General features: G+C 33.1%; 3 protein-coding genes and 2 long non-coding RNA genes across 5 annotated transcripts; 2 read left to right on the forward strand and 3 right to left on the reverse strand.

Annotated features, from left to right (window-relative positions):
- The first annotated feature begins 438 nt into the window (after nucleotides 1-438).
- Nucleotides 439-1391, forward strand: LOC114739101 (uncharacterized). Its single transcript, XR_003739584.1, has 2 exons — nucleotides 439-965; nucleotides 1168-1391. It is a non-coding gene; the product is annotated as an uncharacterized LOC114739101 (long non-coding RNA).
- A 3976-nt stretch (nucleotides 1392-5367) lies between these two features.
- Nucleotides 5368-7933, reverse strand: LOC114739000 (uncharacterized). Its single transcript, XM_028927096.1, has 5 exons — nucleotides 7766-7933; nucleotides 7585-7682; nucleotides 6975-7044; nucleotides 6173-6269; nucleotides 5368-5671 (listed from the first exon to the last, which is right to left on the reverse strand). The coding sequence occupies exons 1-5, from the start codon at nucleotides 7821-7823 to the stop codon at nucleotides 5593-5595; spliced, it is 402 nt and encodes a 133-aa protein (XP_028782929.1). The 5' UTR covers nucleotides 7824-7933; the 3' UTR covers nucleotides 5368-5592.
- Nucleotides 7934-8131: 198 nt separating this feature from the next.
- LOC114738906 (uncharacterized) lies at nucleotides 8132-10755 on the forward strand. Its single transcript, XM_028926997.1, has 8 exons — nucleotides 8132-8208; nucleotides 8422-8549; nucleotides 8777-8849; nucleotides 9661-9743; nucleotides 9925-9963; nucleotides 10109-10179; nucleotides 10271-10385; nucleotides 10479-10755. The coding sequence occupies exons 1-8, from the start codon at nucleotides 8163-8165 to the stop codon at nucleotides 10551-10553; spliced, it is 630 nt and encodes a 209-aa protein (XP_028782830.1). The 5' UTR covers nucleotides 8132-8162; the 3' UTR covers nucleotides 10554-10755.
- Nucleotides 10756-12394: 1639 nt separating this feature from the next.
- LOC114738815 (uncharacterized) lies at nucleotides 12395-14928 on the reverse strand. The gene is made up of 2 exons (XM_028926908.1): nucleotides 14132-14928; nucleotides 12395-13134 (listed from the first exon to the last, which is right to left on the reverse strand). The coding sequence occupies exons 1-2, from the start codon at nucleotides 14735-14737 to the stop codon at nucleotides 12766-12768; spliced, it is 975 nt and encodes a 324-aa protein (XP_028782741.1). The 5' UTR covers nucleotides 14738-14928; the 3' UTR covers nucleotides 12395-12765.
- Nucleotides 14929-18612: 3684 nt separating this feature from the next.
- Nucleotides 18613-18834, reverse strand: LOC114738661 (uncharacterized). The gene is made up of 2 exons (XR_003739555.1): nucleotides 18763-18834; nucleotides 18613-18667 (listed from the first exon to the last, which is right to left on the reverse strand). It is a non-coding gene; the product is annotated as an uncharacterized LOC114738661 (long non-coding RNA).
- Between the last annotated feature and the right edge of the window lie 9 nt (nucleotides 18835-18843).

Genomic DNA, 18843 nt, shown 5'->3' on the forward strand with positions numbered 1-18843 from the left:
GAAGTCTCACTCGTGGATTGGCATGTCTATAGCATTTTGAAATGGTTCTTTGGTCCATCTTCTTTAGTCTTCATGATCATTACTTCGATTGTTACCCTTAGACATGATCTGCGTATGGAAGAACGATGAAGATTTGAAGATGAAGTAGAAACATAACTGTGTTCTTTAGTCCATCTCCTTTAGCATAAATTCTTCATGATCATTACTTCGATTGTTACACGATAGACATGATTCTGAATATGAAAGAACGAGGATGATTGGAAATGAAGTAGGAACGTAACTGTGGTTCTTTAGTCCATCTCCTTTAGCGTAAAGTCTTCATGATCATCACTACGATTGTTACACATTAGACATGATTCTTAATTTGAAAGAATGAGGAAGATTTGAAAATGTGAGTTGGAACATAACTTCTTCCCCATGTTATATGGATTCATGCGCAAAGTTTTACATTGGACAACAGTAAGGATAACCGTCTAACTGTCAATATGCAGTCCTTTTTACAGTTTCGCAGCAAATTTACTATTCATGGTCTGCTTTACTACCTTCTTACTATGCTTGCCTAACTCAACTTAGTGTGAAAGAATTGAACAATGAGATTCCTTATTCATCTGTGTTGTTAAGAATGAATCACCATCCAGCATTTTCCTTGTGTGGCTAGCCACGTGTTTTGGTTTTGGCTGAGTATGTTTTGATTTCCAGCAACAATGGAACTCACATCAGTGTTGATTCTTCTCATAACGATATATCTTTATGATGTTTTAGGCTTTTTATTTCCACGATTTTATAGTCAATGCTTTGGTGTTATCCTGCTATAGTCAGGGCATTATTCCCATTTCTTAGTTTTTAGTAACCTGCAGGTAGCTGAGAAGATACTAAACAACAAAGTGTTGGAGTTCTATAAATGGGAGGGTCAACTTTCCCAACTGTTACGAAATGTGAGGGAGAAGTTGAATAAAGTTACAGAAGTGAGTTTCTTGTATCATGAATCTTTACCTGCTTACCCATAGGTTGTTGTTCTATAAGTTCACTGGGTGTCAACAATAATAAAATATGACATAAAATGGAGTATTTTAGTACAAAAGCTTATTTTCTTCTTTATTTAAATCTGCTTACGGGGTATTAATTCAAGTCGACATTGTAAATAGTTTGCTCAATGGTTTTCGTCAGGGATGGACCCGAGAAGAAAAGAATCATTGTTTGGAAGAAACTGAGAAATCATTCAAGCTTTCAGGCGAAGTTCTGCGTCTGATATTAGTATCATGATGATATTTCTCTATTTGCTATTTGTGTAATTATTGTGTAAATAATGGCAAAACCTTGGAACATTGTGGGACAAGCAAATTTGTAGTTCAGTTTAAACCACAAATTAAATTTTATATTAGGCATTGAAAGTAGTACTACCTCCGGTCCTAATTATAAGAATTAGTTGACTAATTTGAAAAGATTAAGAAAAAAAAATTAAATTAGTTATTTGTAATAAATATGTGTTGTATTTCTTTAAATGTTTTTACTAATCAAGTGTATTAACTAGAACTATTATTGTTAATAAGACTATATTAGAAAAATATATGTAAATATAAGAGACAAAATGGATTAGGGTTTTATATTTAGAACCAAAATAAAAGTTAAACAAGGTCTTATATTAAAGACCAGAGGTAGTATATTATTATCAATTCATAAAGTTGTTGTTTTTTTTTCCCGGTCCAATTCATGAAGTTGCTATATATTTGTAATCATGCACGTTGTTAGCTCTTTCTTGAATATGTAAATTTTATTTTCAACTAGTAAAATTAATATGCATGTCCTCGTGATTTTCACTTTATTTTTAATTTAGTTCTTGTAGTGTTTTTAAAATTTCTGTTGGGTTCTTATAATTTATTCAACTATAGGTATTAATTTCTATACTTATAATTTGTAAATTTGTAAGAGAAACCAAATTAATAGTTGATGATGGCTTATGAGAAGGATGAACTGGACACTTCTAGTAGGATTTTATTTTGGGAAAATGACACAAAAATAACATTTAAACTTCAAAATCCTAAAATGGTCACTTGAACAAGTAAAATCTCAATTTAGGTATAAGCAACCAATCTGGAATTTGTAAATTTGTTGAAATGATCATATTGTTTTTTTTTTTATTGTTTTTAAAAAACCAAATACCCTGACTAATTGGCAGGTCATTGGAGCTTTGGTGTCGGCAGCGGCTGCTGGAGCTCAAGTGGCCGCAATCACCAGAGCTCCAGTGTCGGCTGACAACTAGTCGTCAGAATTTTAGTGGTCGGCAACTATTTTTTTTGAAAATTTTTACAACTTAAGTAATATAGTTAACAAATTCTATAACGTTATTAACAAGCTCAGTATAGTAGTTAACAATAGGTTTTTTAAGAAATTCAAAATGTAGTATTTTTACAACTTCAGTAATGCTGTTAACAAGTTTTATAACTCTATTAACAAGTTTGGTATAACATTTAACAGGAGGTTTTCTGAAATATTCAAAAAATGGTTTTTTTTTTATAACTTTAGTAAAGTGGTTAATAAGTCATTAGTGATATTAATAACTCTTATAACCATAATGGTTGCCTAACAAGTGAAAAAATTTTGTTGTACAACATTTATAGAGAGCTAATATTAAAAACATTAACCTTTATGAAAGCTTTTAGTATCATTACATTAATTGTTAACCATGTTATTGAAGTTACAAAAATGTTACTTGTTGAATTTCTCAGAAAATCTGTTGTTAAATGCTATACCGAATTTGTTAATAGAGTTATGGAATTTGTTAACGACATTACTGAAATTGTAAAAATGCTATTTTTTGAATTTCCTAGAAAATATATTATTAACTGCTATATTGAACTTGTTAAAAATGCTACTTTTTAAATTTGCATTTCTCAGAAAAATCTGTTTTTAAATGCTATACTGAACTTGTTAATAAAATTACGGAACTTGCTAGCGATATTACTAAAGTTGCAAAAATACTAATTTTTGAATTTCCTGAAAAACTTGTTGTTAATTGTTATATTGAACTTGTTAAAAATGCTACTTTTTAAATTTAAATTTCTCAGAAAATCTATTATTAAATGCTATACCGAACTTGTTAATAGAGCTATGAAACTAGTTAATGGTGTTACTAAAGGTGTAAAAATGCTACTTTTTGAATTTCTTGAAAAACTTGTTGTTAACTACCATGTTGAACTTGTTAAAAATGCTACTTTTTGAATTTGAATTTCTTAAAAAACCTATTATTAAATACCATAGCGAACTTGTCAATGGTATTACTAAAGTTGTAAAAATGCTACTTTTTGAATTTTTTTGAAAAATCTGTTGCTAACTAATATACCGAAATTGTTAATAGCATTACAAAACTTATTAAACATGTTATTGAAATTGTAAAAATTTAAAAAAAAAAAAAAATTGCCGGCCACTAGAGCTCCAACGACCAATCATTGGTGATGGTGATTGTCGTCGACACTAGAGCTCTGGTGACCAGCCAACCAGTAAGAGGATTTGGTTTTTAAAAAACAATTAAAAAAAAGACAATATGATCATTTCAGCAAATTTACAAATCCCAAATTATTCACTTACACCTAAATTGGGATTTTGCTTATTCAAGTAACCATTTTGGGAATTTCAGGTTTAAGTGTTATTTTTGTGCTATTTTTCTTTTATTTTTGAATAAAAATTTATTTATTTTTTATTTATTTCATCTATTCCATGATTGGAGCAGGAAATACACGTTACATCATGATTTTAAGTCAGAAGAGAGATTTCATGGAGCGGCAAATCTGTTTTGTCCATCAATATCAGCAAGCACCTGAATTAATTTTGCTATATAAATCTAAATTAACCAAATTACAAATTATATTTAAAATCGAAACGGGCCTTTCTATTGGTTCTTACATGCGGGAGCAAAACAAACAGTATAGAGCATAAATAAAAGCGGTCTATGGGCCTAGCACGCAACTCAGAGTGAAAGATAGATAAAAAGATTCAACAAGTCCTGACAGTACTAACAGGATTAGGTTTAACGGAATTGGCTAATTTCTTACAACTTGATAAACTAAGATTTGAATCTCTATTGGAAGAAATATCCACGTTTAGTGTTCAACAATATTTCATACATGATTATCTTTAATCAGATAATACCTGTGCTTACCACACATAAAAAAAAAAAAAAAAAAACCCAACAAGTGCGACTAGCTAGTCCTATTCTTTCAAATTACCCCCGAGGCCTTTGATAACTTAGCCTCTTTGCATTTCCGATCAAGCCAGGCTCACCCAATATTTCCATCCAACCGGCTAACCTAGTTTGATTTTCTAAACAACAGAACAACAAAAAAAGGGGATGAGAACAGAGTTGTTTATATTTTATATTTATTCCTTTAGATTCTATTATATATATAATTAAATATATCTAATGCCTTCTACCTTTTCCAGCTCTCCTTCACTGTCCAGTCTTCATTATGAAAACCAAAATTAAATCAAAATACTCGGTCTTGCCTTCCATTTTCAATCATTATACTTAACAAGGGCAGAATTCCCCTTCCATGCTACCCGCGAATCTTCAACAATCAATTCTCAGTTTTTCACTGCAGAAAAAGGACTTTCAAGTGGTTGAGGAAATACATAACTCTGCAGCAAAGGTGGTGGTTGAATTACAAAAACGGGCATGTTGCTAAAGACCCCTTTTTTTAAAAAAAATTATATAAGGCAAAAATATTTGAGGTCACAATAAAATCAAACTCACAACCTTTCACTATCATGGACAGGCTCTGGGCCCTAGGCCATAAAGCCCCATAAGAGCTAACGACATTTTTCAAACTTGTCAAACCTCAATTAGACCATCATCAACCTGATCTTTTAAACATTCACCAATAAAACTTTGCGAACTCATTCAATAATGCAGGTTTACAATTAGTTCTTCACAAGATAATGAACTAAAGTTTGAATGCCTACTAAAAGAGATCCCACATTTAGTGTTCAAGTACCTCGGACATAATTACTTCTAATAGGAGGATGATTATACTTGGCACCAAAAAAAAGGAAAAAAACAGAGCAGGCTATGCCATGGTTCATCGGAGCTTTTGGAAGGACAAGCACAGAAGAGATGCCAAAGCGAGGAACAATTCTTCCATGCGATGGACCGGCGTGAAGGATTTTCAGCCACAACTACATTTTCGCTGTCCCAGAATCTTCATTCCATCAAATTAAGGAAGACGTCTTCTTTCTCATACAAATGACACCATCCTCTATCCATGGGAATGATGTTTATGGGCCCTTATGGCGAACCAATCACGCTTAAGCAAGGAATGGAAAGAAAATTTCCGTTTCTAGGGCCAAGATTCTCGCAACCAAACGAGCAGGAAATATTGGAAAAATCTAGCAGGTATGCACTGAATGAAGTCATAAACATCAATCAATACAAAACGATTCTACACTTCCCTTGCTTCAAGGTAATATTGTGAAAACCGTGAAACAGATGCTGTTTCTTACAGACACAATTACATATGGCAATATTTAGAAACAAAACAAACAAAAATCAACAGAGGAACATTTGATCCACCTTTTCTCTCTATAGGCAATCTTGCGACTCTAATCATCAAATGAGCTCAAGAATCCTCCCAGAAAACCAGCTCCATTACACTCTCCACACAAAACCTGTTTCTTACCCCTGCAAGACATGCATATTGGAGAGCTTTAGATAAAAGAAACTAACACCTACTAATATATTTTCAAATTCTGAGATTTGCACTTGTTCAAATTCAATTTTGTAATTTAGCAAAGTCGCCTAAACTTTGCCTAAGAGTAGTGGGACATTATACAGCAGTTGCAACTGAAGCATAGAACTAAGGAGAAGCATAAGATGATGCAACTATTCTTATCACCAACTTCTCTGCTTCACTAATTGATTTGGTTAACAGAAGAAAATGAACCCAGTTTAGACAGAGCTATGCGTAATATATTGAAGCGTAGCTACACATGCATCATGTATAAAAACAAAGGCGCAGAATGAGTGGATATCCATATGCATTGTAACATGCTGATGCAAGGTGCTGGAAGCGGAACATATGCATATATGGACTTAATTATTCACTGAAACACAGCATAAGATAGACACGTTCGCACAGGACAATATTAAGGGAAGGACAAGATGAGCATTTGATGCAGCTACCTGCAAAGCCAACATAGTCCACCAGCTTTAAACTGCCCATTGAAGTGATCTACAGAATTAACTCCACTTCCTTTGCACTGAGAACATGATATGGCACCTAGAAATTGAACCAAAAGAATAAATCATGGGGAGCCTAATGCTGACGTTTGTACTTCAAGGGAAAAATCTCTGCAAGTCCACCAGTTCACTAAGAAATTTGGAAGCACCGATGGCGCTTAAGGCTGAAGATGCAAAATATAAATCCTAAATATGCATTAAAGGGCAATGCTAACAAAAAGAACAAGAAATTTCCCTAATTAAATGCGTAGTAGGCACAACATTATCAGCAGTAACTAGATGATAATGCATCAATGTGTCTCTAGTTTAATCAAACTGACTAAACAATGAACAATCAGATTCTAGAAGTGACGTAATTATTTCAAATGCTCCACCACCAATGTAAAGATCTACATATGGGAGTACATTAAAGTAAATGCTAATTTTCAGATTACCCAATACAAAAGATAAGTCATGACCAATCTACTATGTCCAAACATCACAGTAAAAGCAATGTGAGGACATCACTGAGCATATATCAGTATTCATAGGAAAAGCTAAGGAATCGCTCAACAAGAAAGAAACCACTCGATAATCAACTTTTTCCTTGAGTCTATGTTTTACCATCTAGTGTTGGTACTAAACTAGCTGCGATGCATTTAATCACATGGAGATATAACTGCAATAGTTGGACATGTTCCAATCAATAGAAAACAATTAAAACGACAATAATCCCAAAGTAATTGATACGATACATTTCACTTACCATTTCCTTCACAGTTAGAACAAACGATGCTCTTTGCTTTGGTGGTGCTTTGATTATTATCATTAGTAGCCTGTATTCAAGCAAGATTAGAGTGTGCTTTAAAACAATTTGTTAGCATAATAACAAAAACTTTGTCAAGTAATACATCTTCATATACATTGGCCAATAATTTCAAGTCCTTAATCAGTGTCATAGCATATGACACTAGCCACCAAATCCTCTCATAGAACCTAAGCCTGCTTATTGCCTACCTACTTCTTCCGAATAAGTCCCAAAGAAACCATGAATCAACGTCATCAAATATGTCGAGTTTACAGTCAATAACCTAGACATCATGAACCATAACAGCCATAAAATTCACTGACTGCCAGCTAATTACCCCATGATCAACATAAATTCAGCTGACCCAGCATTGCTCCTTGCTTTACAGCAACAGTAGAGGCAACGGTTTATTAACTGTGCGGTCTTCATCACACTATGTATCACAAAAACTACACAGAAACTGATCCCACATGACACGTTCGAGCAAAAGAATCCCTTTATTAACTTGTATCAGCAATAATCAATAAGCGTATCCTTTCTAACCGGGAAGCTGAAAACAAACTCTCACCTTGATTTCGAAAGACTGTAAGTTGCGAGCTTTAGAATTCTGACATGCTTCGATTATCTGGAAAGCCTTTCGGTCGACCGAATTGCGGGTCACTATCCCTACTCAAATTAATTAAAAAGCATTCAATAACACAACATTCGCAACCTTGGAAGTTCGAGAAGGTTCAGAAAGTCAAGAATACCTGGTCTGTTTGAGGATTTCAAGGAACAAATTGGAGTGGAGAATAGAGTATGCGCCATGTACTGGAGTTCAAATGCCTTTGCAAAGCCTTTGCTTTCTCAGAAGAAAAATATCGAACGGATTAGCTAACCAAAGCCTGAGGCTGCAGTGTGTGCTTTTAGCCGTCTAGTGGCACCGAACCCAACTTGAAAGTTGAAACAGATAAGGTCCTCTTCTCCGCGGGTCAAGTTTAGGTTCGTATTCCGCAAATGCCCTTGAACAAATCCCGAATTCCCCCGTGTATTCCATTTCTTACGGCTAAAAAAGGTGGGTATTAACGTAATATTATCCACCCCAAATTGCATCCCCCACAGAAACCAAAAAAACGAGGACGTAAGCAAAATAAGAGACTAAAAGAAATGGCGAGCTCTCTGTTGTCGGTTTATCGCTTTCTTCCCTCGCGAAGTAAGCTTAATGACATTTATGCATTATTTTAATCTCTTTTGTTGATTAATTTTGTATAACTTTTATAGGGTTTTCTTTGAATCTTACAATTAATTAGGAATTGTGATAATTCTTCCATAGGATATACAAGATGAAATTTGGGCTGTTCTTCCATGTTCATGGGGAAACATTTGATTTGGAGCTAATTGCGTATACTTTATTTGTTTGTTCTAGAAAAGGAAAATGTAGGATACGTTACTGACATCAAGACATCGTTGTGCGGACAAGTACTGTGTGATCCCAATTCTTTGAGAAGAGAGATAGCTACTCGCCATGGAAGCCGTCTTGTGGTTTCCTCACTGGTTACTACCGAACTCTTCCACCAATATATGCACATATATAGTTATACATAGTTTAGTGATTTACAAGAAATCATTATTATGATTAAAATAAAAATTCCATAATTTTAATTTTCTAGATGTAAACATGCCGATATAAGGATGCTCAGAGCAGCAATGCTTACATGGTCTTAAATCGTAGTTTTGGTTTTAGTTGTGTAATTCTCGCTGTTGATTTTCTTTGTCGACAGCTTGGAAGGAGAGTCAAGACCAGAGAGACTGTGATTCCCGACCCAGATTACCGAATTCCAATTGTTTTGCTCGGTAAAAACTGGTTCTTCCTTGTCTTATATGTGCCTTAGCACACATTAAGCTTTGCGAGGGAGCAATAGCCCTTATAACAATGAAGAGTTCTAATTGACTAGAAATAGGTCCATAACTTAATGTGTTTGAAGTTAAACACGAATGCATATTGTTCTCCGGGAAAGATGAATGTTGAAAATGGTAGTCAAAATAATACTTGGATGACCTGTACATTAATTGAGATATCAACTAGACTATGGTGACCCATGAATGTTTGTAAAACTTTTCTTGGTAATCAACTTTCATAATGCTTGTGGACTAATATCATCTAGAATTTCATAATCGTAAGCAGCCACGCAGCAAGTATAGAGGCAAGCAAACTATTCTTTCACTTTTTACCAAAGAACTTTATTGCTATAGCTCTTTGCTTGGGGTGGTGATGGAAGGTTACAATCTTAGAAGGCAAGAACTTGATTCACACACACACACACACTCATCTCCTTCAGTGTGCTGTCTTCTTCTTGGGTATTGGTCATCAGGTGAATGTTTACAACTATAAAGAAAAGGAAAATTCCTTTATGAGGATATGGCTCCTGAAAATTGCTAGCTTTGTGCACTTGCAAATGTTGAGGATGCTGGGATCTAGTGGTTCCCCTACCGTGTACCCCAGTGATGTATTTTGATAACACTTGATTGTATTTCCTTTTGTGACCTTTTTTTGGGGGGGGGGGGGAAGAAAAGAAAAGAAAAGAAAGGAAGTGTTCCATAGTCCTGTCTCTATTCTTATTCATTATAAAATAGATAATGATGACTTTAAGTTGTATCATATCAGGTATAACTGGTGGGTTGGCTTACACAAATAATGTGGTTCCTGCTATCCCTGTTGGTCTCCTCGGTTTGCTTCTGTTAGTCCAGGTAATTATCAATAATTGAACTTGTAATTAAGTGGATGAGGTTTAATTAGTATTACATGTTAGAGAAGCTTTACAGGCTGCAAGCTAACAGGATCTGTTTTAGCTGCACTACTTTTTCCAGTTCTAACTTCTAAGAATCTAGCTGAGTGCTTATCTTGTGATGTTTCCTTTTGTTTCCTCAGACCACTAGAGTTAGGTTCGTTTTTGATGATGAGGCTCTGGTAAGTTCTCTTTTCACCTTCCCGAAACTGTGGTTATTGTTTGTTATTTCTTCGTGTAAATGTAGTTTTACCATTTCAGGGTTTTTGGTTTTTATCATTATTGACAAATAAAATTAGCATTAGTCTACGAACTTTATGGTTTCAGGCGGTAAAGGTCGGTGATGAACTCAAGGAATCAGGTGAAAATGTCTTTGTAGGTGGGAAAAACCGTTGGAAGTAAGTGCATAATTTAGCTATGAAAATCTAATGAAACTAGGATTTCATAAAAGCATGAGAAACAAAACAAAATTTGCTTGATGCGCTTCAGGTATTCAACATTTGTTAATTGGGAGTTTTGGTGGCCTAACTTCCCTATCTTAGTGTACTTCAAGGAGAAACAAACAAAGCCCGAGGGACAAATTCATTTCTTCCCTATAATCTTTGTAAGCAGTCTGGAACTTCAAGCTTTTGACATTTTGTTTCCCTTTCTGTTTTTGTTTTTAAGTTGATCATTACTGCTTTGTTAAAACAAGCAGAACGGGAAGCAGCTTTACGATGTCATGGTGGAAAGAGCTGGCTCTTCCCAAAACAGTGGACCGAAAAAATCTTAAGGAATAAGCTTTTGTATCTGAGTCACTTTCATTCTATAGATCCAGGGTACAACAAATTCTGTGACCTGTACAGGTTGAAGTTATGTATTATGTCTATCTTATGTAAGAGTAACTTTATACTGTGTAATAATAAACTTTAGCTTACATTTAATGCGGAGGGCTCCATTTGAAATCACAATTATATTGTTTTAATCTTCTATAACTTGGCATGTCCTCCAATGGGATTACTAGTATGATAGTCTTACTTATTCTCAATAGTCAATTTGTGAGATGTTTCATTTGAACGATTTATTTTCTTGGGGCGAAAGCTTTTCCACTAGCAATAAGTAGATTTTTTTGGCTTAAGGAAAAAATATATGTACACTTGATTGCATTCTAACACCCAGATTCTTTCTAGTGACAAAAGGATAAAATAAATAATTAAAAAAGACAGATAGGAATCACACTTATTAAACTGAATTCGAAAAGTGATAATAAAAAAAAAAATCACCGAGGTCCATAGAATTCACGGCTTATAATTACTGCCGCGGAAAATCGATCTAGAGGTCCTTATAATTTTATCTCGATCCTGTATTAGATTCTTGTAATTTATTGTTCCAATTGAATCCTTATTATTTGATCCAATAATTTCAATTTATAAATTTTATGAAATGCACGTGTTAAAATGATGTAAAATGAATTGAAAGAAATTTCATAAAATCTATGAAATTCTATAAATTTAAAATTAACTAATTTCACGTTCATTGATAATGTTTAGAGAGAATCACTACGAAATTTTAAATAAGAAACATAATACTAAAAAGTTTCGGTGACAACAAAATAGCTTACAATTGGTAAGTTTCAAAATGTAAAATGATAACTGCTTACTTGTTATTGATACTTATTAGTAATTAAATTTTTTTTTGGGACTCAATTATAATTCACCCTAATGTTTATAACAGATTAAACTAAAAAAAAGTTCAATTCCAATTTGAGAAGCTAACACTTCATAATACCAAAATGGGAGGAAATCCTAAATTGTCATTTTAAAATTAAGGACAATTGACACCAATGCCTTTTATTAAAAAAAAAGTCTTTAAAAAAAAAAAAAACCCAACCCCTCGCCAAATACTCGCGGTGCCCATCATTGGCACCACCCTTTAGTGGTTTAGGCCAAAATATTGCATAATTATTGGGTTACCAATGTCTTGCTATCAATATAATCCAAAACATAATATAAGTTATCTTCTCAATTTTAACTACCTGGTTGTTGACAATTTTTTATTAAGAAATAACAATACCACAGCACAATTTGACAACTTTTGATTAAGAAATAGCAGCCTACTTTTTCAGATTATCAACCGCTTTTATAAGGGTATTAACTGTATTTCAATAGGCATTAATAACTTTTAATTAAGAAATAACAACATCACAATAAATAACAACCCATTTTTTCAAGTTATGGACGAATTTTGTGTGGGTATTGATTAAATTTCAATAGGCATTAACAACTTTTGATTAAGAAATAACATCACAACACATGTTTAACAATTTTTGAAAAGAGATCAACAAGTGGCTTTTTTCTCAACTGAAAATGCATTCTCACAAGCAAATCTCACTTCCTTTTTGCCGCAACCCCACGCGCTTACAAGCTGAATTGCCAAATTCTTTGAGTGACACAGAGGGCTTAATTACTTCGTTTACGATAATTTGTTGCTTCTCAAATACTGGCCTCAGCTCATGAGTAACAAGATGGACAATGGATAGCTTCTCCATTCATTGTTCATTTCAATGTTTATGCAGTTTGGTTATATCAGAAAGCGTCCAACGGCCGACATTGGTAACCATTTGAAGCGGGCATGTGATGTGAGGCCAATTGACCATTAGCATTTGTAATTTCACTACATCTGACATACATTTGAAGAAAAAATGGATAAATCAAATTTCAAACAAAAGAACAGGAAATCAAACCTAAAAGCTCCTAGAGAATACACCTCAAGCTGCAGATCTATTTCCAACTCATATCACTGTGTGAGATTCATCAAGATATTCTGAAGCCTGCTGTTAACCATTCAATCCCTAACTCAGTCTCGCTAGCATTTGTAATCAAGAGAAATTCTTACCCAATGCTCTTTTGTATTATAGATAGCTGAAAGCAGCTAATCAAAACTGATTAAAATGAATATGCCAGCGGACCCCACCATCCATCGAGAGAAAATTTTGAAGAGGAAAGTTATGTTGAAGCCTTCTTGGTGCAATGAGCATCTGTGCCATGCTGAGTACAATCATGATAACCCACAGTTTTGAGAAAGTCGCGAATCTCTTTTGCACTGCTATTACTCGCCTGCAACAAGCGCTCATCTTCCTCATATATGAGATATGGGGCCTCACTTCCTTTTCTTGAGAGAAGCTTCGATGCTCCTTTAAGCACATGATGTTCCCATCCCTGAACATCTATTTTCAGCAGAAGCACTGACTCCGACTCAGGAATCACTTCATCTAGAGGAACAGACTTTACTTGAAGAGCTATCTCTTCATTGGATTGAAATGCCAACTTTGCACCAGTTGCAGAAACAGCACTATTGTCCAGCCGACCAACCAACTATAGCAGATCAGCAAAATATTATAAGTTTGCAAAGTGTTTTTGAAGTGAAAGAGAAATAGAGAGAAAAAAGTGGATATAAAGAGCAAGAAAATGGGTTCCGCGCGCTCATTCTTTGCGTCATTTCCTGTAATACTTAGTTAAGATCCAAATGACTCATCTTTATACTGGAACTACGTAGTCTCAAGTTCTAACCAAACTACAAATGAGAATGAATTTGTGTTGTAATTTTGTCAAACTATTGACAGCTTCAACCACGAAGCAGAGAAGCATTATTTTAAAATAACTTCCACCGTGACAAGTGATAAATTGCGCATGGTACAGACTTTAGGAGCCTTAGAGAATTATGATTCAACAGTATCTCTAGAAGATATTGTTAACGCTTATAGATGGATCCATCCAAGCCCATCCAATTAAAGCCGTAAGCCACAACTTAAGCTGTGCATATTAGTTAACCATTATTCACAAGTCAATATCAATAGCCTGTACCAGGGTTCCCCAACTGATCTTTCAGTATCTTGCTATCACCTACAGACTACTGCCTCCGGTCCTAAATGGGGTCTTATAATTAGGACGAGAGGTAGTACAATTTTCTAAGTTTCTGAACAGCTTCACACATCAAACTTACATGTATGCCTCAACTTCATTAAATATCTTCACACACAGATTGAATCTATTCCGCTCGAATTCAGATCCTAGGGTGCCTCAGAACGCAAGAATAAGTAATTGTTCGGAAATTAAGATTAGAAGCAACTCGAGTAGAAATAAACCTTGGAGGTATGCTACTCAATTTCCAAATCTAAATTTATTGATTTAGAAATGAAGCCTAAGCTAAGCATTTAGCCAGTTACTCCCCTCACTTAAAATTAATCCCCGACAAGCTAAGCCATTTTCTGCCATCTCCCACTATAGTTCAATTCGTACTTCACCATATAAACTATGGAAAATCAAATTTAATGCAAGAAATCAATCAATAGCAATCGTCAAGAAACAGTACCTTGTGAAAGGTAATGTTACCAAGCCGATCCGATGCTGCAGCCTGAAATAGAGTGACCAATTCCGCCACCCTATTGAAGTAAATCCCTTCACAAATCTTCTGCAAGTTCTCGAAAACAGGTTCGAATGACAGAACCCGAAAACCCATAGCCGAGGCAGCGAAGCTTGCCATCCCCACATTGGCGCCCACATCGACAACAAAACCATCTCGTCCTTCGCTTTTCATCCTCTCCAAAACATCCTGAATCGTTGCCGAAATATCGGGTTTCCTAAAACGTTTCCCTTTGAGGATTCTGACAATGTTCTTGTGAGGCTTGTCAGGCAAATTTCCGAAATCGGAAAGGGAGTACAGAAACGGGTATCGAACGCCTTCGACGGTGCTAGCAATCACCGGGTGTGCTTGTGGAGATTTGATGCAATCGAAAGGAGAAATCGCGTGGAACGAGAGACGAGTGTTTACGGCGAGGAAGCCAGGACTGGGATTGGAGGGGCGAGTAGTGAGGGAAAAGAAGATAAAGAGAAGGATAAGAGAACCAGAGAGAAGTAGAAGGAGGAATCTCGGGGAGCGTAGTCCGGAGGGTTTATCTCTTTTCCAGGCATTTGCCATGGAAAAGGAAATTAGCACTTCGTGGGGAAAAAACTTTCCGGGAAAGCGTAGGATTTTGAAGGAAAATGCAATCTTGATCAGTCAAGCGCAGCAGAAGCCCTTTGATCTATTTGGGGCAGCTTATTTCAGAACATTGCGTTTTCAGAATCCAAGATCGAACAAATGGGAGAAAACAGAAAACACAGAAAAGCTGTGTACACTGCTGGCAAGAAACAACCGCTACTTTCTGCCAAGAAAATTTCTTTGCAGTCGAAACAGCTATCCACCTCGTCCTAGCATGGCACATAAAATCCTAAATATGACTTATTTTATAATATAATTTGTACTATAAAATAAGTTTTATTTTTAATATCAGAAGAGTAACTAATATGAGATTTGATATTAATCTTATATATAAGATTTATTTTACCTATTTATCAATTTTTTTAAATTGATTTTATTAATATTTTCTCAATAATAATTAAATAGGAAAAGAAGGGAAGGAATTAAGAAATAATATTAGAGTATTTAAGAAAAAAATCATATTAACTAACTGGGTTAATACATTTAGAAAAAAACATATCATATTAACTAATTGGGTTAATACAAACTTTGATCATTCAAGTTTATTCTCATTTTAGTTTTGGTTCCTCAAGTTTCAAACCATAGATTTTGGTCTTTTAAATTTCTTTTCATTTAAAATATTATTCCCTATAATCCAATAAATACTTGGACCATTTTGTCCTTTGAGGGACCAAAATCTAGGGTTTGAAACTAGAGAAACTAAAACAAAAATGAGGGCAAACTTGACTAATCAAAGATTATATTAATCCTAACTAATTTAACTAACATATGTAATTTATTCAAATTGGTTATTTAGGCTTTTGGAGGTTTTTTTTTGTGATAACTTTTTTTCAATAAATACTACATCTGGTCCTTAAATGAAGAATTAGTTTGACATTCAATTTGATTCTTAATATAAGACCTAAATCCACTTTATTTCTCATATTTATCTATTTCTTTCCAAGGAAAGTTACACATGTTAAATATTTCATCAAATAGTAATTATAGCTAATACACATGATTAGCAAGAATATTTTAGAAAAAATAACACATATTTATTATAAATAATTAACTTAAATAATTTTTTTAATTTACTCAAATTAATTAACGAATTCATATTTAAGAACAGCAGGTATAGTTGATTAAGTTAATCTTTTATAATATGAATAATAATGCCAACATTCACTAGTTAACGAGACAGATTTTCTGCGTTGGTGCTTTCTTTTTTGGGCTTTTTGTCCTATGTTTATTTATTTGTATTTGTTTTCTTTGTTGCTTTCTATTGTTGCCTACTGAGGTTTGTAGAGCTTTTGAAGCTTTCTGTGCCAACAAAAGTTGTTAGAAAAAATGAGATGCATACCCGGGCCAAACGAAAAAGAAAAAAAGAAAAATGAGATGCATAATTTATAATTTGAGAGCATTTGACTCGCTCAATTTGTGAGAGTTTAAAAGGAAAAAAAATCTTTTTACCTTTACAAAATAAAACTTTTTTCATATATTTATCTCATACGATGTAGAATTAATTTGTTAAATTAACTAATCCAAATACTTCCTCTGGACATTTCATAAGAACCAGCCAATCAATTCACACATATCAATAAAAACAATTAAAAGCATTAAATTTATTATAAGTTTTAAGTAATTTTCAGTGCATCATATTAATTTATATCATCTCACCACTCTCATTAAATACGGACATATATGAAAAGAAATTATTTAATGCTCATCGCAATTATCAAAGAATCTTACAAAAAGAACAAAAAATTTCTTCTCAGATGGCTCATATAATAAAGACCAGAGGGAGTAGTACTTATTATAAATTTTATTATATGCTTCCCCTGGTCGATATTATAAAAAGTCTTATAGAAGATATTTTTAGTTCATTTTATAAGATGTTTTAATAATTTCAATAAGTCTTAAAATATTTTTTTGATATCTTCAAAATATTTTTTTGATATCTTCCCATATTTAATAAAGGTCATGTGAGAGAGAGGAGAAATTAATATGATATTAGAATTTAGTACAGTTAATAAGGGTAATATGAGAAATTATTAAATTTTATAACAAAATTAATGCTTGGGAAAATCCCTTAAAAAGATGCTTAAATAATTCAAATCCTTGTTTGGGTTATTGAATATGTCAAAACTTTAATCAGGTCACATAATCTAGAGAGAAATTTTAAAATTTTATGAAATGACTTTATGCCCTTCTCATTAGAAACTTAGGGACGTGAGAATTTTCTATAATTTCCACATTGCATAAGACCTCTGAATAGGAAAAACTTGGTGGCTATCATTATAAAATCGAAAAGTCAATCAAGGAGATAACTATGAGTTAGATTTTACATTAAATATTTTTCTCAATTCTAATAGTTTTATCCTAAGAAAAAGTTAATTTAAAATTGAAACGTGTTAACTGTGAAACAGAATATGTTAGTTTTTAATATTGTATTGTGATAAAATTTTATTCAAAAACTTATTATAAGTATATTGTGAAAACAGAAAGTTGTTAGTTTTGAATTGAAACTTGTTTAACTATGCAATGGAATATGTTAGTTTTTAAAGTTATATTGTAATCAAATTGTATTCAAAAACTTAATACGATTGTGTAATGGAGACAAAAAGTTGTAAATTTAGAATTGAAAAATGTTAACTATGAAATGAAATTTGTTAATTTTTAAGATTGTGCTGTGATTAAGTTTTATTCAAAAACTTATTGTAACTGCATTTTGGAAACATAAAGTTGTTAGAATTGAAACTTGTTAACTACATAATTGAATTTATTATTTTTTAAAGTTGTATTATGATCAAGTTTTACTCAAAGATTTACGTAACTCATTATGGAGAAGAAACGTTAATTTATAATCAAAACGTGTTAATTACGAAATAAAACATGTTACTATAGAATCTTCTCTATTGGTTTATAATAAAATAGGTGTTAGAGTCATTTCAAAAAATTTTAAAATCCTTATTTGAGTCATGTGAACTAATTAGGAGTTTGACAAATTTAATGACCCAAATAAAAATGTAAGTTATTTAGAAGTCTTTTTAAGAAATTTTTCCTTAATGTTTTAATTATTTTCATTGATATGTGTAAATTAATTAGAAAATTCTTATGTTATGAATTGATGTAAGTATATTCATTAATACACTCTTTTCTTCTTTTTTTTTTTAAAAAAAAAGATTGTTCGAAGACGAGGTGGAATTTATAGGTGAGGAGCCCACTTGTAAGGTAGAACATATATGGAAAAGGGTGCCTCCAGTTCCCATTTTAATCATTAAAATTGTAATTTGAATAGATTTTATATTTTATAAAATAATTTTTGTTAAACATTTTTTATTATTTTAAATTATCATTGCTAAAATTTATTAGTTTAATTTTATTTATATATTTTTTAAAAACATTTTATCAATAATTTTATAAAATATAAAATCTGAACCACTCAAACTTTAATCATATACTTTAAATGAGAGGTGGAGGAGAGAAGTGGAGGAACCCTTCCTAGAAACACGATAACCTAGTAAAACATATCTGTTACATGCTCTCTCCTATTCTTTTTATAAGGGAAAAAAAATTAAAATTAGTTAAAAGTAATAAACATGTGAGAAATGGATTTTTCTATTTTTGCAGGTCTGTCCTTATTTATATGAGGCAAGTAACAGGAAAAAAAAGAATAATGATGCACGGACGGCTTCAACCTGTACAATGCTTCTCTTATCTTGGTATGGATGCTCATGGTGGTCTTCCTTGGTGCATTTTTACATGGACACATATTGGCTGCTAGGCTTTTTGTTTGCGTGCTGGGCCTGCGCCTTGATGCTTCATGCTTCTTCTTTTTTTTTGTTTCCATGATTGGATGTAGTATATGCATAAAATATTGTTGGATTCCTGGGGTTAACAACTGCGTTAAAGGAGAATTTTGACGAAGAATTGCTTAAATTAAATAAAGGTTAAATAAAGGTAAGATAAAGACAAGTAATTACATCAAGAATATGGGCTCAAGTTGTTTGATAAGGTTGCATGTGAAGCATTGGCACTTGTAAAACTCAATTGCTGTGTTACAC

Source organism: Neltuma alba, unplaced genomic scaffold, assembly GCF_004799145.2.
Source record: "Neltuma alba isolate B1F8T4 unplaced genomic scaffold, ASM479914v2 tig00000455_pilon, whole genome shotgun sequence".
Taxonomy (NCBI): domain Eukaryota; kingdom Viridiplantae; phylum Streptophyta; class Magnoliopsida; order Fabales; family Fabaceae; genus Neltuma; species Neltuma alba.